Genomic DNA, 25195 nt, shown 5'->3' with positions numbered 1-25195 from the left:
GGACTGCTGTTTCTCGGACAGCAGTGGGCTGTGTGTGAGGCTGCTCCTCCTCGTATGGGGGGCGGGCTGCTTGCACAGCTGCTGCTCCTCAGACAGGGGTGGGCAGCTCGCGCAGCTGCTGCTGCTCTGATGGGAGCAGGCTGCGTGAGGCTGCCGCTCCTCGGACGGGACAGGCTGCTCACATGGCTGCTGCTCGTGTGGTTGCGGTGCCCTGGGCATTTTCCAGGCATCCTCTTCCCTTCCCAGCTGCGAATTGTCTCACCAGCTGTGTCTACTTTGCCAATGAGGGGTGGATGTTATTTGATTTAGTTGCTCGTTCTATCTGCTCCGGGACAAGACTGGGGGCCACATGTTCCTCTTATTCCAGCATTAATGGAATCAGAAAACATGGCAATGAAGTCATCACTCCAATTCTCTTTTAATAGCTGGCACTAGAATTCTTGCACAAGATCTATCCTTATTGGGAAAAGACCTAGGTTGGACCACTTGGGAAAGGGGAATACCTGTGGGATCATGGATGTTGGCTGGCACCATGGATTCTGCAAAATCACCCAGGATAGGATGAGTTGCCTGTGACACTCAATGTGTCAGGCATTGTGCTAGGCTGTGAAACACCAAGGTGAGCAAAGCCAGAGTTCTTGCTCTCCTGGTACTTGCACACCCAGCACACGGCAGCGGCAGCAGCCAACCATGGGCTCTGCGTCTCTCTCGGGGAAACCAGAGGTTTCCTTCCTACGCCTCCCCAGTAGAGAGGAGACCTGGGAGAGGAGGGACGGGCACAGACGCCATGGCCAGATAGGATGCTCGTTCTCCAGAGAGTCAGCGCACAGCGGTGGCGAAACTTTTACTTTTTGATACTCGTATTTTGTCTCTGCTTTGTCAACTACTGCTGCTGCAATTTTTGATATCTCAGGCCAACAATTACCATTTTCATGTAAAAACTAAAAAGTTTGTGATATATATACATATAATTCTACCTCCACCAGTATTTTTATAAGAAATTATAAGTGTTCAATATAGACAGATAGTTAATAGAAAACTTTACCTTTAAGATAGAAAGACACTGGCTCCAAAGTCTGTCATATGCCCATTTGGGGGTCTTTTCTCTTCTGAAAGAAAGAAGGCCAATTTCGTGAGTCAGAAAGTGCAAATTCATGAGACCTGCCAGACTAGAGGTGTTTAATGTTTGGGGGAACAATGTCTTTAGACTTTGGATACGTTAAGAGTAAATATTATCTTCCCCCTAAGAAGTTTAAGACATTTTAAAATAGAGCCTGTTTTGGTTTTATAAATTCCATGAAGACTACCTCCGATAATCAGATTTCTTTCTTACTGGCATTTTTTCTTAATTTGGCTTTCTTACTGGCATTTTTTCTTAATTTAGCATACATTTTATTAAATGCTTTTATTTATCTCAACCTAAAAGAATATTGAACTGAGATCTCACTCTGTGAATTCTGGTGTATATTTTTTATTTTTTTTTTAAATATATTTTATTGATTTTTTACAGAGAGGAAGGGAGAGAGATAGAGAGCTAGAAACATCGATGAGAGAGAAACATCAATGAGAGAGAGACATCGATCAGACGCCTCCTGAACATCTCCTACCGGGGATGTGCCTGCAACCCAGGTACATGCCCTTGACCGGAATCGAACCTGGGACCCTTCAGTCCGCAGGCCAACGCTCTATCCACTGAGCCAAACCGGTTTTGGCCTGGTGTATATTTTTTAATTTGTTGCCTCAAGTCATACCAATTGCTTATCTTTAGTTGCTTCTATCCTAGTCTAACACTACTGTCTGGAGATCCGTCTTCATTGTGCCAGGTACTCGGATTTGTGTTGTGTTTTGGGGAATCCAGGAAAGGCTCCTCTGGATTCTCACAGTTCAGTTGGGTAGGTGAGATTAATACACAGAAAATACTGAGGACATAGCTTAGACTTTTTCTGTATTTTGTAGTCCGGTTAAGAAAAATAAGAACAAAATTTTTGGAAAATGAGATAGACAACTTCTTTAAAGTGATATAAAGGTCTCTAGTGAATGTAAAGTTTTAAATACTAGCCCTTAAAATTACCAGCAAACTCAAATAATTTACACACTTCTCTTTGAAATTGCTTACTGTGTTAAAAAAAAATAGTAGTGTTTAGTGACTATATATTTTCTAATGAAAAATATTAAGGATTTTTATGCCTCAAAAAATCTAGCCCTGGCCAGTATGACTCAGGTGGTTGGAGCTTCGTCCTGTACACCAAGAGGTGTCAGGTTTGATTTCTGTTCAGGGCACAAACCCAGGTTCCAGGTTCAATTCCCAGTTGGGGAGCATGCAAGAGGCAGCTGATCAATGTTTCTTTCTCACATAGATGTTTCTCTCTCTCTCTCCTTTCTTCTCTCTGAAATAAATTTTACAAATATATAGTTGAAAACATATGCATGTGAGGTTACTTATACCTAATAAATATAGTTGGAAAGTTATTTTAACTTAGAAAAAAAACTTAACTTGTTCTGAGTTTAGTACACAATGAGGTCTTCAGTGTTCTTCCCAGGTGTTTGAAAATTTCCTTATTTTGTTTTTTTGTCAGATGTTATGTTTTTTTAAAAAATCATTTTTCCTCAGGCACATTGGAATAATTAAGAGAAAAGATACTTTACCTTTTCTCTTAAGAAATATGAGGAAACAATTCTAATGACCTTGTACATTAGCCTATATATTGAGTTCTTTAGCAGGAACAGCAACCCATTAAACAGTAACATTTCTGAAATAAAAAATCACAAGTGGGTAATTTTCTTTTTGTCCTGTAGTTTTTCTCAAGAGAAACTATAGCTGCAGAAAGGAGAGCATGAAGTATTTGCTAGATGCAGAAAAATGTAGGTCACAAATGAGTAATAAGTCTGGTTAAGAAAAGCAATAAAAAGCATGACTAATGTTTCCAAAGCTTTTGTCATCTCAGTAAGACACAGTTTGTGAAACAGTCCTGCAGAGAGTGTCTTGGACTTGTTTTTTTAGAGGATTATTTTTCACAAATAGCACATATGCTACAAACTTTCATTGCCAATAGTTTTTAATTCATGTATATTCATTACAGATTAAACTGCTAAGTTTATTGTTTTTAAATTGTGAAGGCTTTAGGGAGGAAAAAAATTCATGAAGGAGTTTAGGCAATTTCCATAGAAACAGAAGCTAAATCCTAAGTAATATATTTTTCTAATAACTCTGTAGGGTAGATAAGCTGTGCCAGATTTCAAGAGAACACCTGCCTTCCTGTTTTAATCCATGAATAATTATTAACAGTCCTTTTATACTAAACAATAGAGGCCCGGTACATGGATTCGTGCACATTGAAAAGAAATTAATTAGAAGGTGGCCGGCGGGGCGGAACTGGGCAAGACAGGCCGGACACATCCTAGAGCCAACCTCCCACAGGCGGCGCTGTGGCTCAAAGGGTGTCTGCAGAATGAGTGGGGTCCCTCTGGCAGGTGGGGTCCCTTGGCCTGGCCTGTGGGGATGGGGCTGAAACCGGCTCTCTGACATCCCCCCAGGGGCCCCAGATTGCAAGAGGGTGGTTCTTGGGTGACGCTACCCGGAATCAGGCTCCCTCTGCAGCTCAGCAGCTCCTGCATTAAGCGTCTGGCCCCTGGTGGTCAGTGTGCGTCATAGCTACTGGTCGGAGCATCTGCCCCTTGGTGGTCATTGTGTGTCATATCTACCAGCCAGTCACTTAGGCTTTTAAATATATAGATAGATAGGAGAGAGACAGGGAAGAATGTTGATATTTTCTAAGAATCCATCTGTTGAGAAATATATAGAAAAAACAGAAAAATAAAAACAACTCAAAATAGATTGGCTGCATTATCATTGATTTTTCCTCTAAGAATTTAATATGTTAAAATTTTTTCTAACTTAAAACTGAAAGCAATTTTTTAATCTCATAAATTACCTTATATTGAATTCAGAGGGAAGCCTAGTTTTCAATTGTGATTTAATTGAAAAGTGCCTATATGTTAAATTAACTTTTTTGTAATTGCAAGCTTAAAAACAAGATGTTCTGTTTGGGACTGTTTGTTTTTTTAACATGTTTGTTGTTGTTTTTTTATTTCAGAGAGGAAGGGAGAGGAAGAGAGAGATAGAAACATCAATTATGAGAGAATCATCGATCGGCTGCCTCCTGAACGCCCCCTACTGGGGATCAAGCCTGCAACCCAGGCATGTTCCCTGACTGGGAATCGAACCAGTGACCTCCTGGTTCACAGGTTGATGCTCAACCACGGAGCCACACCGGCTGGGAGGGACAGTTCCTAAATAATACAAAGGAGAAAGATACTTATTCAATTCTTAAATAATTATTAAACACTTTTATATGGCCATGATTTGAAAGTAATTATCAGTTAATTGTTTGTGTTACTCTTCTTTCTCCCCCACCAGATGGAATTAGACACAGCATTGAGTGACTTGGAGGCTGCAGATTTTGCAGAACTGGTAAGAAAAGCAGTGAGTTTTAGGAAAGACAGTGTTGATTTCTCGTTTTGTAAATCAGTCATTCTAAAAATATTGCAAGTGAGCATGCAATAATCTTGAAATACATAACATTAGTTCTCTATTTTGACAAGGGCAAAGTCTGTTTTGCTTACCTTAAGATTTTCTACTCAGTTGAACATATTTGTGCCTGGCCAGTTGAACATCGACCTATGAACCAGTTTGATTCCTGGTCAGGGCACATGCCCAGGTTTCAGGCTCGATCCCCAGTGTGGGGAGTGCAGGAGGCAGCTGATCAATGATTCTCTCTTGTCATTGATGTTTCTCTCTCTCTCTCTCTCTCTTACTTCCTCTCTGAAATCAATAAAAATATTTTATAAAAAAACTATTTGTTATATAACATATATGTAAAGATTAATTACATCAGTATCATGAAGAACTGGGTTTTGTGAGACAGGATATACATGTAATGTTGATTAAATTAAGTAAAAATCCTGTAGATCTGGATTTAAATTGAAAGTGTAAGCATGGCTTTTAATCTTTAAAAAAAAGTGGTGTTTCCTAGTTCTGTTAAGGGAAAAGGCCTAGAAATCGTGACCATTCCTAGTAATAAGGAAGACCACTCGCACCCAGGCCATGGCGCATAAGTAATATTTTTTGCTACAAAGAACCATGACTCCTAACGGAAATGACTGGATCCAGATTAGGGCCTGAAAATAAACACGTGTATCATCAGGAGTGCCATTTTAACAAAAACTAGATCATAGTGATATTTTGTTCTGCAGCTTGCATTCTTTGCCAAACAGTATATTCTAAAACATTTTGTGACTACTCAGGTATGATACTGTGTTATATATCTAATTTTGTTAACCATTCTCTTTTGCTAAAAATCACTTCCAATTTTTGCATATTACAAATAATTCTATTTAAAAGTGTGTTTTTAAATTTTTTTTACATACCACACAGTGGCCCTCAAATAGGTTATACCAATTTGTATTATCAAAAATAATATATGTTAATGTTAAATATCATAGATGATGTGTAGGTAGATGCTTTTTGTCTTGATACATTTATTTTAATCCCTCATGGTGTAACAAATCTTATGTTTATTTTTAGATGTCTCTACTCAGTAGTTTCTTATAAGAAACAAAAATAAAACTGTTTTAAATCAAAATACTTACTTTGCACACTACCTTTCACCCTAATATCCTAGTATATTGATTTCTAATAAAGGCTGTGGAAAATTCAGTTACTAAAGAATATAATTGCCATTTTAACTGTTGTTGCTTAACTAGGATTTTTTAATCCACTGTGGTTTTCTCCCCCACCCAGTCTGAGGATTACTATGACATGAGGCGGCTGTATACGATTTTAGGGTCTTCTTTGTTTTACAAGGTAAGTTGAAGCTTGAATCTTTATAAATGTCCAACTGCTATATGACCTAAATTTTCTCAAACTTTTGCAGACATGAAAAATGTATCTATCTCTTTACCTCTGAATGTAGATACCCTAAAATTAAGATCTTAAAACTTGTACCTAGATAATAAGTATTTCTGGTTTCATTGTGTTCTAAAGCATTTGTAAATTTGTAAAGAAGAAACTATACTCAAAGAACCAAGTGTGTAAGAGATGGGAGAGTGGTTTCTGGTTTCCTTTTGCAGTAGTATGCTTGTTTCTTATCTTCAGACTCACTATGCATCTTTTTATTTTATTTTTATTTTTTTACTATGCATCTTTTTAATAAATCTTTTAACATTAAGTAGTTAACTTCCACATAAAGAAAGTTAAATATCCAGAGGCATGGATACATGGAATAGACTAACAGCTGTCAGGGGGGACAGGGGCAGGAATGGATGAATAAAGGTAAAGAGATTAGCCAAAGAACATCTATATTATAAAAGGCCAATGATGGTAACGCCGTAACGACCAAATGACCGGTCACCAGGAGGTGCATGGAGCACCTCTCGGGTCCTCCCCACCCCCACCCCCTAGGGCACCGGCAGCGTCGGCAGAGCGTCATGGGGTGCCGGCAGCATCCCTGGAACATCTCGTTGTTCCAGCAGCATCCGCATAGCGTGTGAGGCGTCGCAGGGTGGCAGACATGGCCCTGATGGCAGGCTAGGCCTAGGGGACCCTACACACGATTTAATCGTGCGCTGGGCCTCTAGTATATGCATAACCCATAGACACAGTGCAGTGATGGTCAGAGGAAAGGGAGGCTACATAGGGGTGGGTGGGGGGTCGAGTAGGAATGGGGACATCGGTAATAGGTCAGCAATAAAAATAATGTGTGTTTTTTTTTTAAGAAAGTTAAGTGTCAATTGAATTTAAGTGTTTTCATTTTGCAACTCCTCATTCTCTGCTTTCCATCCTCAGAATTCAGTTCTATTCTACTTTTGCCATTCAGGCTTATACTACTCAGAGATGATCTTGTTTTGTGCTACCATCTACCTGTTGTTGACTTAAGTTATAAATATTTGATCTGTAGTAGACTTCAGTGGGTGGAGCGAATTATTTTTACTCTGTCTTAAAACTGGGATATCTTAAGCCAACTGAAGAAGTACCTATAAAACTCTTAGAAATATATTATGGGATTATTGCTTTATATCACTGGTTGATTTTTGTTCTTTTTTGTGGTTCAATTCAAGGGTTATTTGATATGCAGTCATTTGCCTAAGGATGATCTTATTGATATTGCCGTATATTGTCGCCACTACGGCCTACTGCCTTTAGCAGCAAAACAAAGAATTGGTCAGCTGGTAATATGGAGAGAAGTGTTTCCTCGACATCACCTCCAACCTTCTACAGATTCAAACACTGAAGTCTTTCAGGAACCTGAAGGGAGATATTTTTTGCTAATTGTTGGCTGGGTGAGTTTGCCTTGGTTTCTTTCGTTTTTTTTGTTTGGTTTTGTTTTTGCCATTTATTATGTAAATAAATACACAAATATGATCATTTAAAATTATGAACATATCAAACATTAGTATTCAAGAAAATGTTACATGCCCCTTATTCCTTTTTTTTTTAGCATCCATTTAATACCCATGGAGAAATATTAATGAAACCCAGGATAAGATTTTAATAGGTTCTTAAGATCTTTTGTTCCCATTTTTTAAATATTTTTTTTATTGATTTCAGAGAGGAAGGGAGAGGGGGAGAGAGAGAGCTAGAAACATCAATGATGAGAAAGAATCATTGATCGGCTGCCTTCTGCTCACCCCACACTGGAGATAGAGCCCACAACCCGGGCATGTGCCCTGACCCAGAATCGAACTGTGAACTTCTAGTTCATAGGTCGACGCTCAACCACCAAGCCATGCTGGCTGGGCTTGTTCCCACTTTTATAGTGGTTTTATCCTCTGATTTGTTTTGGGAAATAGAGGGAGACATAAAAAGAACATAGAATCAGAATAAATATGTGATTATAAATGAAAGGACTTCTAGTAATTGAGGCTCTTAGAAAACTACCTTAGGGAATTCCATGTGCCTAAGTAGTGACTGATGGTGTATCAGGACAAGGCAATACAAGATTTGTTTTCAAGGGTGAACAAGAAGCACTGAGCATATCTAAGAAGGAAAGGGAAGAGAGGAGTTTTTAATAATCATCACATGGTTATGCCATAATGCCTATATGTCTTCAGTATTCATAAATTGATACAAGCATATTGCATATAAATATCTTCATGTAGCTAAATCTATACTAACAACTTTTTTCTTATAGAGGCATTATATGTTGTGTGTACTATTAGAAGCTGGAGGCTGCTCATCCAAAGCTATTGGGAACCCTGGACCAGACTGTATATATGTGGATCAGGTCAAAACAACTCTTCAACAGCTGGAAGGAGTAGGTGGCCGCATAAATGAACGGCTGGCATCTTCTCCAAGCCCCTGCTTATCTTGTGCTGACTGGTTCCTTGCTGGATCACATGAAAAATTAGATTGTTTGACAACCTCTCCTATCCTCAGTAGGCTACAAGGTATTTCCAAAGCAGCAACCTCTCCAACCTGCAGAAGAACTCTTTTTGGTGACTATTCCTTAAAAACACGTAAGCCCAGTCCTTCCCGAAGCAGTGGAGGATCTGACAGTGGTTGTGAAGGTGGAGAAGGTGTTGGCCCAAGCCCCCACACTACACCAGATGCAGTACGGAGGCAAAGAGAATCCGATGGCTTGGAAGAAAGTGGGGCCTTGCTTAAGGTGTGTGTGTGTGTTCAAGTTTGTACATTCTGGGAGCTAAGCTGTCTTTCGAGTCCTTATTTTATAATTGGAATAGAATTTTTTAATATATTTTTATTGATTTCAGAGAAGAAGAGTGAGAGACAGAAAGAGAAAGAGAGAGAGAGACATCAATAATGAGAGAGAATCATTGATCAACTGCCAGAACATGCCCCACACTGGGGAGTGAGCCTGTAACCCAGGCATGTGCCCTGACCAGAAATCAAACCATGACCTCCTGGTTCATAGGTCGACACTCAACCACCGAGCCATGCCGGCTGGGGTGGAAGAGTTTTTTGGGTTGTTGTTTTTTTTGGAATAGAATTTTTAATGGCAAATCATTCTTCATTTGAACTGGTAGTTGTTTTAGTCACTGTCGGGAAACCAATGATTTAGAACCCAAAAGAATAAGAAATAATAAGTAATATCCAGGACATCTGCTTCGACACTACTGACAAGAAGGGTAACTTTAACCCTGCTTTCCCTGTTCATCTCAGTCCTCTCCGTTTACGATATTAATAGGGAACAGCCTAGTTATGGGGCATTTAGAGGGCTCATCTGACTAAATAGCCAATAAAATGTTCAGCAAAAACAAAAAGAAAATCAGTAACTTAAAATATATGTGTGTGTCTTGTTCTATGTTTTTATAAATTTTTAAAAATCTGCACCTGTGAAGGTCTGATCTCCATATCAAGAATTGAAAATGAGACTATTAAGCAAAGAGAATGTTTGTTTTTCAGACTGCTTATTTATCACACTTTATGCATGTTTTTTTCCATGAAAATACCATATTATATCTAAATGATTGTCAAAATAATCACCCCGGGAGGCTTTCTACCTATTCTAAAGACGTTGCTTTTTTGAAACATTTTTAAAAGTTGTCATTTAAGTGGATGGAGGTGATGAAGCATGACGAAGGAGAAGTCTGAGAAGAGGCAGGAATAAAATGAGAGTCTGCATATCATGGCAGAAATAGCCATAGATTTTATCTCCTAATTCCAAATAATAGAGCACTCTTGGAGCCCTAAGTGGATATATTTAGGAAGTGTTCACATATGTACTGTACTTACTATCATAGTCAGTGAAATTGGTAGGAAGTAAAGTTTAAGGATATTTGGAAAGAATTAGGAAGCCATGAACAACTCCTAAAAAAAACCTGAATTAATCTCTAAGATTTAGCTATTCGACAACTGTTGATTGAACACCTACTATCTGCCCAGGTCTATGCTACACAAAAGAGATAGATACAATGATGAATAACATATAGCCCCTGCCTTTGAGGAGTGCAGTTTGGAGAGGGAGACAAATACACATACATGTAAATTATAACAAAACTTGGTAAAGGCTCCATAATGGCTGCGGTAGAAGGTTTTGGGGGAGAACTTTCATTTCCTTCTATGACATGGCTCTGGGGTCTCTGACAGCAAAGGATAAGCCAAGAGGCACAAGTTAGCATTGAAAGTATATAAAGGTAACATTCCAAAATAGTAAATAGTTCTCTTAGAAGGATATTTAGTTTTTACATTACTTCTGCTATTTAATTTTATTCTTAGGCATAAACTAATCTACTTAGCTGTATTTTTCAGGTCACCAAAAAGAAGTCTACTCTTCCAAATCCATTTCATTTGGGAAACTTGAAAAAGGAACTTTCCGAAAAAGAACTGGAAGTATATAACACATTGAAGTAAGAAACTTTCTTACAATATTCTTTTTCACTTAAACTCTTGCCTTTAAGGAAATTTTACAATGAGAATTTACAAGTCCATACATGTAGAGATTTTTTGCAACAATTGTAATTATATCTTAAATACCAAAGGTATGCTATTTCTCTAATGTTCTTCATTACACAATAGGAAACATACTCATATTATCCTATATAATAAAAGCCTAATATGCTAAGTGTCCGGTTGTCCATTCAACCAATCAAAGCATAATATGCTAATGATATGCTAAGGCCACTCAACCGCCCACTATGACATGAATTGACCACCAGGGAGCAGACAGCCGACCGGTAGACCAGTTGCTATGACATGCACTGACCACCAGGGGGCAGATGCTCCGATCGATAGGTTAGCTTGCTGCTGGGGTCTAGCCAATCAAGACTGAGCAAGGTGGGCCAGACACACCCTGGAGCCCTCCCTCAGCCCCTCCCCCCGGCCAGCCCCACCCATGATCAGCCCCCAACACCCCAATCAGGGGCGGGGCCGGCCAGCCAACCACCCGTGGCCCCTCCCCCCAGCCAGCCCCACCCTCGATAAGCCCCCATTGTGTGGGCCAGCCAGACCCCACCCATGCATGAATTCATGCACCAAGCCTCTAGTACAGGGGTGGGCAAACTTTTTGACTCGAGGGCCACAATGGGTTCTTAAACTGGACCTGAGGGCCGGAACAAAAGCATGGATGGAGTGTTTGTGTGAACTAATATAAATTCAAAGTAAACATCAACACTAATAAAAGAGAAAAATGGTAATTGGCGTACGACGATACCCTTTTCATTGGCTAATCAGGGCTATATGCAAATTAACTGCCAACTATGATTGGCAGTTAACTGTCAACAAGATGGCGGTTAATTTGCATATGTAGGCACAATGCAGGGAGGCATAGGGGAAAGCAGGAAGAAGCCCCCTGCCACTGACAGTGATCGGAAACCCAGGGGGGAGCTAAGAGCTGATCGGAGAATCAGGTGCCTTTTCCACCCTGGCCAGTGATAGCAGGAAGTAGGGGTGGAGCCAGAGATGGGAGCTGGGCATGGTCAAAGCTGGCAGTCCCAGGAGCTAGGGGCCCCTTGCCTGGGCCTAAAGCGAAGCCCACGATCGCGGGGCCGCTGCAGCTGCGGGTCACCGCTGCCCGGGCCGGACGCCTAGGCCAGAGGCATCCTGCAGGGGCAGGGGTGGAGCCCGCGCAATCGCGGCGCCCCCTGCTGCCATTGCAGGTCCCCACTGCCCGGGCCGGACGCCTAGGCCAGAGGCGTCAGGCCTGGGCAAGGAACCGATCCTGCGATTGGAGGGTGATGGGGGTCAACGCCTGAGGGCTCCCAGTATGTGAGAGGGGGCAGGCTGGGCTGAGGGACACCCCCACACACACACACACAAACCCAGTGCACGAATTTCGTGCACCGGGCCCCTAGTCATTACATAAAAGGGTACGGTCTTTTTTTTTTTTAGTTTTATTCATTTCAAACAGGCTGGATCCGGCCCGTGGGCCGTAGTTTGCCCACGGCTGCTCTAGTAAGAGATAAAACACATACAACCCAAGCCTGTTTTGCTTAGTGGTTGGAGCATCAGCTGCCAACTGAAGGGTCGTGGTTTTAATTCCAGTCAAGGGCATATACTTCGGTTGCAGACTTGATACCCAGCCCCAATCCCAAGTGTATGCAAGGGCAGCCAGTCAGTGTTTCTCTTTCTCTCTTTCTCTCTCTCTCTCTCTCTCTCTCTCTCTCTCTCTCTCTCTCCCTTTCTTCCATTCTCTCTGAAAAATCAATGGAAAAGGTATCCTCAGGTGAGGATTTTAAAAAAGACACATATAAAATAATAGTTCAAAATGTGAAAGCCACCCTTTATCCCTCTTCAACAGGTAACCTCCCTTTTGTGTGTCTAATTTTTAGAGTTTACTATTTTTATGCTTTAGTAGATGCTGTGGTATGCTGCTCAGATACTCCTTATCCCAGAGTGCTCATTCCCACTATCTCACAGAGATAAGGAGGCAGTATCTAGGCTAAGAGCCGAAATATGCCTTTGCTTGCCTCTGTGCTCATGGCTGGAAAAAAAAAAATCAACTGAAGAAATATTTTACTATAGATACCAGAATTAGAATGGGGCAACCTGAATATTTGAGATGCTGATGGAGAACTGCTGTCTACATATTTAAAGATTGCCAATCAGAAGTCAGCAGTAGAGAAAAAGAAAGCAAGGTATAGTAGATCAAGTTACAGAGTCTGCTGAGCTGTGCCACTTAGCTATGTGACTTCAAGAAAGTTAATCCAAGTCCTCTGAACATTGATTTCTTCATGGTTAAAACAAGGATGGTAATATTTACTACCCTGCAGAGTCATTGTGAGAATTAAGACTAAGATATTTTAAAGTATCTACCCTGGCAGAAAGAGGGTATTCAGTATATTATTATTATAGGTTTTGCTGGCCTATTTGAGACTTAAATAGGGGATGAAAGGATAGAGAAGAAGAAAGGATAAATAAAAATACTAAGAGAATACAGAAGAGAAGTAAGACTATTAATGAGAAATAGAATACAACTAGTAATTGCCATTGTAATCTAGAATATTAACCCAACTCTGCAGTTAGTAATAACTTTATTTTTCTTCAAGATCATCAATTTAACTATCATGGTAAAAGGCTTTAATGCTGCTAACTTAAATGTATTTAGTTTGTTGAAAGATGTTTTTATATGTGGTCCACCCTTGACTGATAGCATGTTTATAGCTTGAAGAGATCTGGGCCAGACATGGGCTAAGTTATTTATTACCAACTATGGAAACAAAGGGGATTGGCCAATTTGGGTTGTGTAGCAAAGGGGTGAATTAAGTTACTTGCAAGTGAATTGGTGTTTGTTTATCCTTGCATAATATATAATACTTGCCTCCATTAGGTAATTGATAACAACGCTAGTCTGTACTTCAGTTAAAGAGGAAGAGGGAATTAAATAAGGGAATGAAATGTTTGGCCTAGTTTTTCTTCCCTAATTAGACCCCTAATATCTATATCTATATCTATATCTATATCTATATCTATATCTATATCTATCTATCTATCTATCTATCTATCTATGGCTAAGTGACCGTCCGACTGGTAGCAATGATGCACACTGACCACCAGCAGGCAGACACTCAATGCAGGAGCTGCCGAGCTCTGGAGGGAGCCCGATTCCACGGTGTATCACCCAAGAACCACCCTCTTGCACTCTGGGACCCCTTGGGGGATGTCAAGAGCCGGTTTCAGCCTGATCCCCACAGGCCAGGCCAAGGGACCCCACCTGCCAGAGGGACCCCGCTCATTCTGCAGACACCCTTCGAGCCGCAGTGCTGTCCGGTGTGGCCAGCCAGGGAGGAACTGCAGGAGGTTGGCTCCAGGGTGTGTCCAGCCCATCTAGCCCAGTCCCACCCCACCAGCCACCTTCTAATTAATTGCCTTTCAATGTGCACGAATTCATGCACCAGGGCACTAGTATGTAGATAAAATAGTTATTAGGAATCTACATAATTCAAAATAAAGCAATATTTTTACATTTGCTTAAATATCTTTTTTTTTTTTCTTCAAGATTGACATCTGGTCCTGAGAACACACTTTTCCACTATGTTGCTTTAGAAACAGTGCAAGGAATCTTTATTACTCCTACCCATGAAGAAGTGGCCCAGCTAAGCGGCTCTATCCACCCTCAGCTAATAAAGAATTTCCATCAGTGTTGTCTCTCCATTCGTGCAGTTTTTCAAAGGACCTTGATGGAAGAGGTAGGGCACTGCTATAAATACAGTTTTATGCCAGTTTCATTTCTATAACTCTAAATATTCTCTCTAAAAGCTCTTTAATTAATATTTCCAGCTATGGAAATTCTCAAAGCAAGAAACAGTGGCTTCTGTAATCTGGATGTATTCTGGAGGGTAAGCCAGAAGGGTTTGTTGATGGATTAAATAAGGGTTATAAGAGAAAGAAGAGCCGAAACCTGTTTGGCTCAGTGGATAGAGCGTCGGCTTGCGGACTGAAAGGTCCCAGGTTCGATTCCGGTCAAGGGCATGTACCTGGGCTGCGGGCACATCCCCAGTAGGGGATGTGCAGGAGGCAGCTGATCGATGTTTCTCTCTCATCGATGTTTCTAGCTCTCTATCTCTCTCCCTTCCTCTCTGTAAAAAATCAATAAAATATATTTAAAAAAAAAAAGAGAGAAAGAAGAACCAAGGATCACTCCACTATTTTGACCTGCGCCTCACAAAAAAATATTTATATTTCACATAAGTCATTGCTTTGCTAATGATTTTATCAATGGGAAATTTAGAGAGATACATCTGTTTTAAGTTTAATGTGTTTTAAGTATATTATAAAATCATCTGTTTATTTACTAATCTACACAGTAATCTACTCATTATTAATACATTCATTAAGTACCTACTATATACCAACAACTTAAAAAAAAATAATACAGCTCTAGATGATTTAGCTCAGTGGATAGAGCTTCAACCTGTGGACTGAAGGGTCCCGGGTTCTGTTCCAGTCAAGGGTATGTACCTTGGTTGTAGAATCCTCCCTGGCCTAGTCCCTGGTTGGGGCATGTGCAGGAGGCAACCAATCGATGTGTTTCTCTTACATTGATGTTTCTCTCTGTCCTTCCCTCTCTCTTCCACTCTCCCTAAAAATCAGTGGAAAAATATCCTCGGGTGAGGATTGTTTTTTAAAAAAAAATACTACAAAGATGCCCTGGCTGGTTGCTAGTGGTTAGAGAGCTTCAGCCTGTGGGCTGAAGGGTCTTGGGTTTGATTACCGGTCAAGAGCATTTCCTGGGTTGCAAGTTCAATCCCCTACCCGGTTAGAGTGCATGTGGGAGGCAGCCAATCGATGTGTCTCTCTTACATCCAATGCTTCTCTCTCCCCTTCTCTCATTCCTCTTCCCTCCCTTCCCCTCTCTCTAAAAAATACAAAATAAATGGGAGAAAATATCCTTGGGTGAGGATTAACCAAAAAAAAAACACACAACAACAACAACAAAGATGAGAAGTATATTGTCTCTGCCTGGAAAAGAGCTTATCCTGTACTGGGGAAGAAAGACCTATAAACTGCTAATATAATCCTATATAATAAAAAAGAAACATGCAAATTAACCATTCCTCTGCTATGCACAAGCCACGCCCACCAGCCAATCAGGACCCAGTATGCAAATTAACCCAACTAAGATGGCGGCAGCCACAGAGCTGGAGCGAGCAGGAGGCTTGGGTTGCTGCCGACGATGGAGGAGGCCAAGCTTCCCACCTGCCCTGGCCGGCCCTCAGCTCCGCTCAAGTCTACAAAGTTTCAATTATAGAAGATAAATAAATCCCAGAAAAAAAGGAGAGGCTGGGAGCTTGGGTCACTGGGGGGCGTGGCCAGCCTGAAAACAGCCATCAGCCCCTCACCCAGGCTGGCCAGGCATCCCAGGAGGACTCCCCCACCCTGAAAGGGCTGTGGGCAGCCTGAAAATGGCTCTCAGCCCCTTACTCAGGCTGGCCAGGCACCCCAGCAGGACCCCCACCCTGATCCGGGACACCCTTCAGGGCAAACCAGCCAGCCCCCCCACGTGCACCAGGCCTCTATCCTATATAATAAAAGGGTAATATACAAATTGACCCTAACAGCAGAACAACTGGGAATGACTGGTCACTATGACACACACTGACCACGAGGGGGCAGATGCTCAATGCAGGAGCTGCCCCCTGGTGGTCAGTGTGCTCCCACAGGGGAAGCTCTGCTCAGCCACAAGCCAGGCTGACGGCTGCCAGCACAGTGGTGGTGGATGGAGCCTCTCCTGTCTCAGCAGCACTAAGGATGTCTGACTGCAGCTTAGGCCTGCTCCACGCTGGCAAGTGGACATCCCCCGAGGGCTCCCAGGCTGCCAGAGGGATGTCTGACTGCTAGCTTAGGCCCGTTCCCCTGGGGAGCAGGCCTAAGCCTGCAGGTGGACATCCCCCAAGGGGTCCCAGACTGCGAGAGGGCATAGGCCGGGCTGAAGGACACAAATTTTTGTGCACTGGGCCTCTAGTATAACATAAATACTAATACAGGACTATGAACAAAATGTTCCCTGTAAAAGTCAAGGGATACTTTTATCTATGAAGTCTTTTATAGGACACTAGAGGCCCGGTGCACAAAAATTTGTGCACTGGTGGGGGAGGGGGGTGGGGGGTGTTCCTCAGCCCCACTTGTGCCCTCTCCCAGTTTGGGACCCCTTGGGAGATAACCACCTGCTGGCTTAGGCCCACTCCCCGGGTGGCAGATGGCAGGCCCGATCCCTAGGTGCCTTCCCTGCCTCCCCGGGTCATGCCCATGGTAGGGCCGATCCGGAGGTTGGGGCGCCACGCCAGGTCGGGTCGCATACGGGACGCCCCGGCTGGGTCGCACATAGGACGCCCGGGCGGGCCGGCCAATTGCTGCTGCCCCGCCCGGCCGCCCCGGGTCGGGTCGCACTCGAGATGCCCGGATGGAAGCTGGGCGGGCTGGCCGATCGCTGCTGCACCGCCCAGCCGCTCCGGGTCGGGTCACACACAGACGCCCGCCGACCGAGGTTGCAGATAGCAGGCTCAGATGGTCGGGGAGGAGGCGCTGTCCTGCCCTGCCTGCAGTATGCAAATTAGCTTCCATCTTTGTTGGCAGTTAATTTGCATGTCACGCTGATTAGTCAATGGGAGGCATAGCGAAGGTATGGTCAATTACCATGTTTGTCTATTATTAGATAGGATGGTATTTAAAGTATGAGAAAAAGTAAAAATTTTCCTGCAGGTAAAAAGAATATTATTTCAGGCTCTTAAGTGCTAGGATCAGCACTATTAATTCCAGTTAATACTAATAATATCTATTAATTTACAGAAAAAGAAAGCACTAAACACTGTAGATCACTCAGGTTCTACAAATTTGGTGTCTTCTCTAAACCCTGTGAAAGAACATGGAGTGTTGTTTGAATGCTCACCTGAAAACTGGACTGACCAGAGAAAAGCACCACCAGTTATGGCTTATTGGGTAGTAGGGTAAGTGGAAAAAAGTATTTGAAAGTAAAGTAAAATGTTAGAAAAGTGAAAGAAATGTGGTAAAGTTTTAGGATGTAGGCATGAAATTATTAATCTAACTATAATATTTTAATATATTTTAGGATTTTATTTTATTTGCTAAGTATCTCCTTTAAATTCCTCTCAAGTCTTTTCCTATTAAAAACAAATAGCTTGCCCTGGCTGGTTTGGTTCAGTGGATAGAGCATCGACCTGTGGTCTGAAGGGTCCTGGGTTCAATTCTAGTCAAGGGCACATGCCTGAGTTGCAGGCTCGATCCACAGTGGGGGGTATGCAGGAGTGGTTCTCTCTCATCATTGATGGTTCTATCTCCCTTCCTCTGAAATCAATCTACACTAATAAAAGAGGAAAATGGTAATTGGCGTACGACGCTACCCTTTTCATTAGTTAATCAGGGCTATATGCAAATTAACTGGCAACTAAGATTGGCAGTTAACTGCCAACAAGATGGCGGTTAATTTGCATACGTAGGCACAATGCAGGGAGGCGAAAGGGAAAGCAGGAAGAAGCCCCCTGCCACTGACAGTGATCGGAAACCCAGGGGGGAGCTAAGTGCTGGGGGGCAGGGCAAAGGCGGCCCTGGGGCCGCCTTTGCCCTGCCCCCCAGCCATGATTGGAGAATCAGGTGCCTTTTCCGCCCTGGACAGTGATAGCAGGAAGTAGGGGTGGAGCCAGCGATGGGAGCTGGGCATGGTCGAAGCTGGCAGTCCCAGGAGCTAGGGGTCCCTTGCCTGGGCCTAAAGCGAAGCCCACGATCGCGGGGCCGCTGCAGCTGCAGGTCCCCGCTGACCGGGCCGGACGCCTCAGCCAGAGGCTTCCTGCAGGGGCAGGGGCGGAGCCCGCACGATCGCAGCGCCCCCCGCTGCCACTGCAGGTCCCCGCTTCCCGGGCTGGACGCCTAGGCCAGAGGCGTCAGGCCTGGGCAAGGGGCCAATCCTGCGATTAGAGGGTGAGGGGGTCAACACCTGAGGGCTCCCAGTATGTGAGAGGGGGCAGGCTGGGCTGAGGGACACTCCCCCCCACACACACACCCAGTGCACGAATTTCGTGCACCGGGCCCCTAGTAAAAATATATTTAAAAATAAACAAATAGCTTTCTTAGTTATCTTACAAAATCATATTAGTGATAAACTAAAAAAAAATGATTTCACAATTTTATAGCTAGTTCCTTCTACCCCTACTTCCTCCTTTTCTTCTATCCTTTCTTGCCCTCTTCCCTTTGTTCTCCTCCTCCTCATTCCCCACCAACTAACTATAAGTCCTTGCCTGACCTGGCCCCTGCCCACCTCTCTGGTTCCACCTTCTGTCACTCTCTTCCTCCATCCCATATGCATAGCCACATTGGCACCCATCAATCAAATCTTGTTTTTGCTATTCTTTGTGTATTGGCTGTTCTGCCTCTTAACCTTTGCATGTCCAGCTCCTTGAGATTCAGACCAGTTCTAAGTCATCTCCTCAAAGAGAGGATCCATAATCTCTTTCCTGTATTAACAGGGCTACTCAGTTACCCTCTATTATATAACCCCTTTATTATTTATATTCTTATTTGTTTATGGTCTTTCTCCCCCTCACTAGAGTGTTAGCTCTATGAAGTCAGGAATCATATCTGTCTTGACCATTGGCACCTAACACATATATTGATAAATATATAACAATTTAGTAAATGGAACTGTGCTTGGCAAACTGTGGTGGTGGGTGGGTGTTATGGCAAACAGAAAGATAAATTCACACTCATTGTATCTAGCAGTCTTACATCTAGCAGAAGAAATATGAACTATGCTCATATATCTATATATTTATGAATATACTAGAGGCCCAATGCACGAAATTAGTGTAAGAGTAGGCCTTCCTTCCCCCAGCTGCCGGCACCGGCTTCCCTCCAGCACCCAGGACCCAGGCTTCCCTCATAGCCTCAGCTTTGTCCAGAAGGAAGTCTGGAAGGATGTCCGGTCTAATTAGCATATTACTCTTTAATTATTATAGAATATGGAGACAGACTAGATAGATAGAATTAGTTGATACAACCAAATGCTATGGGAATCTCTTGGATTACAAAGAAAGGCTTAGAGATTCCATTTGATCTGTTTTTGAAAATTAATTGGATTTGAATAAAACATTTTAGGAAAAAGAAGGGATGAACAAATCATAAGGCATAGCAGTGAGTAGACTGGTTTGTCAGAATGGTAAAGGAATGCCATATACTAGTGGTCAGCAAACTGCGGCTCATGAGCCACATGCGGCTCTTTGGCCCCTTGAGTATGGCTCTTCCACAAAATACCGACTTCTGCGTGGGGGCCACGAAGTTTCAATCCCACTGTATGTGCGCAACCGCAAATGATATTTTGTGGAAGAGCCATACTCAAGGGGCCAAAGAGCCGCATGTGGCTTGCGAGCCACAGTTTGCCGACCACTGCCAAAGAGAAAGTGAAAAAGACCAAGCTGGAAAGCAGAGAGCCTTCAATTCTAAGGAATTAAATTTTGAGGGAAATACTGAGCCAATGAAGGGTCTCTTAGTTGGGGGTAAAGACTTGGTGGAGGAAGGGGCAGGAAGTTAGGTGACACCAACTGGACACCTACCATGTAGTACTAAATTGTATGACAAACACTTTACAAACATTATCCAAAGCAGTAATTCCTGTGTGCTGGTCCATGGGATTAGAATCACCTGAGACACTTGTTAAACTCAGAGATGCCTACACCCTACCCCAATAAGCTCCCTTGTAATTCTGATGTATAACCAACCAAGCTTGGGAGCATCAGTTCAGTTCTGTAGTGTGATCAGAGCTGTGCTATTGGATAAGTAAGCATTCCAGCAAATGGAATGGTATGAATACATGAGAGAATAGAGATAGGAACGGTTAGGCACACACACAGTGTGCAGTGGAACAGTTAACTGTATTCACAACAATTGGAATAGAAAGAATCAAGAGGTGTCGAATTCTGATGATGCAGGTCTATGTAGAATAGAGACATTTAAGGAAGTCAGGCAGAACTGCTGATTTAGTTTGATTTATATAGTATTGATTAAATAGATTTTAACTCTTTAAGAAAACCAAACAGCCCCGCCAGTGTGGCTCAGTGGTTGAGTGTTGAGCCATGAACCAAGAGGTTCGATTCCTGGTCAGGGCACAAGCCCAGGTTGTGGGCTCTATCCCCAGTAGGGGGAGTGCAGGAGGCAGCTGATAGATGGTCTTCTCTCGTTAATGTTTCTATCTCTCTATCCCTGCCCCTTCCTCTTTCTAAAATCAATAAAAACATATTTAAATTAAAAAAGAAAACCAGGTAAAATTTCATTGTTAATCCCAATTCAATACTATCTGCAAAAAAGAACTATCATATATTTAATATTTTAATAATAATTAACTTTTAGGAAGTAAATGTCAATCTTTAATAACTTGTACTTAAAATGATGGTATCACCATTGGCTTTACCATAATAATAATGGCTAAATTTAATATTTAAAAACAGGGATATGGTAAAACATATTGATAAAATACGCTTTTTACACTGTAGAAAAATAAAAATAATTGACCTAAGGCACATATCATTTACTTAAAAGTAAATCTAACTGCATTTCCCTCTACTATAGATTTGGATTAGTGGTTTTGTTTGTTTGTTTGTTTGCTTGTTTGTTTGTTTGTTTGTTTTTGGTGGCCCATATGGGGAGATTTGGATTAGTGTTTTAATTTATTACTGATACTTTCAGAAACAAAAAAATAAATAAAATAAAATGAATGGAAAGTTTTAACTTTTCTTTGTTATATGAATTTCTAAAATAAATGTTTTCTTTTCCTCTACAGGAGACTCTTTCTTCATCCCAAAGTTCAAGAACTTTATGTCTGTTTTCATGACTCAGTTACAGAAATTGCCATTGAAATGGCTTTTAAGTTGTTCTTTGGATTGACCTTGTAACTGTTTTCTTGCTACACAGCAACACTGTACAATAAGAAGCACTGAGCAGTGTTAGGATTGCTGAAATCCATACACAGAAGATACAGTTTAGTTTCTTTTCACTGAACTTAATATTGTTAAATATTTAGATCATATGCTGTTGGATTTGATGCACTAGATCTTAATTAGTATTGTGAGACTTTTGAAAAGATACTTGACCAAAATATGAAGAAGGAGTTGTTAACTTATTTCCATTTTGGTATATAACATTAATTTATTGACTAGTTTGAAATAATGTGAAGTGTTTTATGTAAAATTAATATAGAAATATTTATCTTGGAAAAATACTCAATTCGTTGTGTATTTATCTCAAGACTAATATTGAATCTGGTGAAAGAGTCAGGAAATTGAGAGAACGTGACCAGTCCTGTAACAATTAGTGCTGTAACCATGAGCAAGGGCACTTCTCTGAGCTCAGGGCATTAAAGTATCATGGGTATTAAGGCACTGTGTTTAAAAATATTTATTAAATGTCTTAAATTTCTTGATATTTTTAAAAAAACACACTATGATCTTTTTTTAATACCGAGAATTATTAATAAATGCAGCTACTTATCACCTCAGATTTTCAAACAGACTGAAAACTTGGGGTTTTATCATAGCAGGCTTTTTTTTCTTCATTTAATAAAATTTTAGTCTATTGAACTGCTTTTCTGGTATCAAAGAATCATATTCCACCACTCAAAAACTGAAACAAAAAGATAAAGCAAACTGCAGATCTCAATAAGGAGAAACCATTCGCTATGTTATAGATGTATACCGGGATGTCTACATTGTAAAGACATCACATTTTTTTAAAATGAAACTAAACATCATCTTGGTTTTCATCTCTAAATGGATATTAAAGTAAACATTGCAAATAAACTTAGTATACCTTTCTTCCAAATATGTTCTAAGTCACATCTGAAAATAGATTAGTTAGAATACTGGACAATAAATACTTACCTGCCACTCTATTAAATAAAGGGGGCAAAGTGACAGTGCAGATACCACAGAGGTATATACTCTTTGGCAGGTATAGAAACATTAAGTTGGGTTTTGTTGGCATTCTGCAAATGGGCCCTTTCACAAAAGCCTAGTGATGCAAAAGATTATATAATTGCCATTTTAAAAAATATCAAGTACTGTCTTATCACCTTCATATACAAGGTGGGGCAAATATAAGAATAAGCTGTTTTCTGCATACTCACAACTATAAACCTACTTTTGTCCCACCCTGTATTTTAAACTCCCCACAATTCCATTTTAGAGTATACTGCCTTTCCTCCCTCCCTTTTCTTTAGCTATTGTTGATTTATTTTTATGGGGTTAAAGAACTATCCTCAGCAAGAGACTTTGTGCCAAGGGACTTTAATGATGATGCCTACAGGCAAGATAGTAAATTTGCAGTGCCTGCTTTTTAATATTTCTAATACAAATGGGAAAACCTGTGAAACCAACTTAGTAGGTTTGTCTGCTTTGAGCATTCTTGAGAATATTGTGAATAAATTGTTTGTTGTGTGGGTTCCCTCTAAATAGTGCTGGCACATGTTATGTGCTATAAAAGTGTTAGCTGCTGCTACTATTATTATCAAATATCCACTGGTTGAAAGCCAAGGAGTCAGCTAAATCATACCTGCTACTGTACAAAATGTTGGAAAGAAGCTGAGGAAAAGTATTCAGCACTAAACATTTTTGAGAATAGGATTTATACTTTGGCTGTTTTTTAAAATATTATTAAATGTTACTAAAACTTTAGGGACTAAAGTTTAGTCTATACACTAAATTGTGTGAAAATAATTTAATTTTGTAGAGCTATATTTCTATATTCTATATAATTGAAGCTATTTTTATACTGTATTGATAGTTTTTAATAAAGATGGTTTGGAGTTTGTGGTTGTGTTGCCTTTCATGCATTGGTCCAAAAAATGTTTATTGAATTTTTACTCTGTGCCAAGCACTGCTCTGGATGCTGGAGAAAAAAACAAATAAAAATCCCTACCCGCATGGGAGTGAGGATCACAAAGGCCATGAGACTCGATACTTTTAATATTAACACGTAAATCACCAGAACTGAGTCTGTTCCCTAAATCAGTAAATAAAATGCAATGCAGCAAGTTAAACATTTTCAGCTCAGTCTGTTGAAAGAGCTGATCTAAAGTTCTTAAAGTGGAATAAAAATATGGAATAAAAAGCCATATTTGTAAGTACTTTCAGTTTTGCTGTCTTCTATCAGTGAATATATACCATAAATTAATAAGCTTGAGGATATCATAAAGGAATCTATACTAATAAAAGAGTAATATGCTAATTAGACCAGATAGAATGGATGTCCTTCTGGACATCCTTCCGGACAAAGCTGCTGCAGCTGCAAGGGCCAAGGGCAGGCAGCCATGGTGGCCAGCAGTGGCGGCAGCAGCGGGGTGATGGAGGCGGCGCCTTCCCCTGATCGGCCCGGTCGCCTCCTGCAAAGGGAGGCCCGACTGCTGCTTATCCCCTGAGGGCTCCCGGACTGTGAGAAGGGGCAGGCTGGGCTGAGGGACCGCCCCCTCCAGTGCACAAATTTTCATGCATTGGGCCTCTATTATGTTATAAACACTATTGAGTCAAATGCAGGGGTAAGGGGAAAGGGAGGCTAGAAAGGAAGGAAGAGAGCACGGCCCCAGAGAGCAGCTGAACATTTGCTTTTCTGTCCTCTGAGATACTCATGTTCCCTGCGACCAGAGATGTTTCCTTTGACCACTCTTGGCACCTTGAAGTGGGATTCGGGTAATCAATCACCCCTTAAATTTCTCCCTGAGTGCTTGTTAATGCTTCAAATTCCCTGTAAGGAGGTTGAAACTGTCATTTTTCAGAGTTTTGCAAATAAGACACCAATCATTTATTTCTTGATTTCACAAAGGATCTTAAAATCAATGTAATGAGAAGACTTTAATGTTTTTAAACCTATGAATAATGACTAGTCCAGTGATGGCGAATCTATGATGTGTGTCAGAGGTGACACACGAACTCATTTTTTTGGTTGATTTTTCTTTATTAAATGGCATTTAAATATATAAAATAAATATCAAAAATATAAATCTTGCCCTGACCGGTTTGGCTCAGTGGATAGAGCGTCGGCCTAGGGACAGAAGGGTCCCAGGTTCGATTCCGGTCAAGGGCATGTACCTGGGTTGCGGGCATATCCCCGGTCTGGGGTGTGCAGGAGGCAGCTGATGGATGTTTCTCTCTCATTGATGTTTCTAACTCTCTATCCCTCTCCCTTCCTCTCTGTAAAAAATCAATAAAATATACTATATATATATATAAATCTTTGTTTTACTACAGTTGCAAATATCAAAAAATTCTGTATGTGACACGGCACCAGAGTTAAGTTAGGGTTTTTCAAAATGCTGACACACCAAGCTCAAAAGGTTCACTATCACTGGACTAGTCCAGTTTCTTCAGAAAGATTAATCTGGCGACAACACGTAAAATGGAGAGAGACTTGGGCTAAAAAACCAGTGAAGAACTGAATAAGTAGCTATAGAAAGGAAAGTAGCATGAAACGCCAGACCAGTAGGACTTGCCAACCTTTTATGTGAGGTAATCAAAATATTAACAAAACTAGAGGCCCAGTACACAAAATTCATGCACTGGTAGGGCCCTTAGGCCTGGCTGGCGATCAGGCCGATTGGGGCCTTCTGGCTGCCAGCCGGGGCCTCCCTTCCCCAGCTGCCAGCTGCTGGCTGCCGGTTGCCAGCTAGGGCCTTCCTTCGTACCATGCTGCCCTCTGGTGGTCAGCACACATCATAACACGCAACCAAATACCCAAGGGGACACTTTG

General features: G+C 41.5%; 1 protein-coding gene across 2 annotated transcripts in view; it reads left to right on the top strand.

The window, feature by feature from the left end:
* Positions 1–23267, top strand: part of INTU (inturned planar cell polarity protein) — a 61535-nt gene extending 38268 nt beyond the window's left edge. For both annotated transcript variants that reach the window (XM_059698082.1, XM_059698081.1), the window contains 8 exons: positions 4418–4471; positions 5801–5863; positions 7117–7338; positions 8190–8663; positions 10268–10365; positions 13953–14142; positions 17243–17400; positions 21240–23267. In XM_059698082.1, the coding sequence (XP_059554065.1) occupies positions 4418–4471; positions 5801–5863; positions 7117–7338; positions 8190–8663; positions 10268–10365; positions 13953–14142; positions 17243–17400; positions 21240–21351 (1371 nt within the window). In that variant the 3' untranslated portion in view covers positions 21352–23267. The remainder of the gene's footprint in view (positions 1–4417; positions 4472–5800; positions 5864–7116; positions 7339–8189; positions 8664–10267; positions 10366–13952; positions 14143–17242; positions 17401–21239) is intronic.
* The last annotated feature ends 1928 nt before the right edge of the window (positions 23268–25195 follow it).

This window comes from Myotis daubentonii, chromosome 5 (assembly GCF_963259705.1).
Source record: "Myotis daubentonii chromosome 5, mMyoDau2.1, whole genome shotgun sequence".
Classification (NCBI taxonomy): Eukaryota; Metazoa; Chordata; class Mammalia; order Chiroptera; family Vespertilionidae; genus Myotis; species Myotis daubentonii.
The sequence above is the reverse complement of the archived record's forward strand: the minus strand, read 5'-3'. Positions and strand labels throughout refer to the sequence as shown.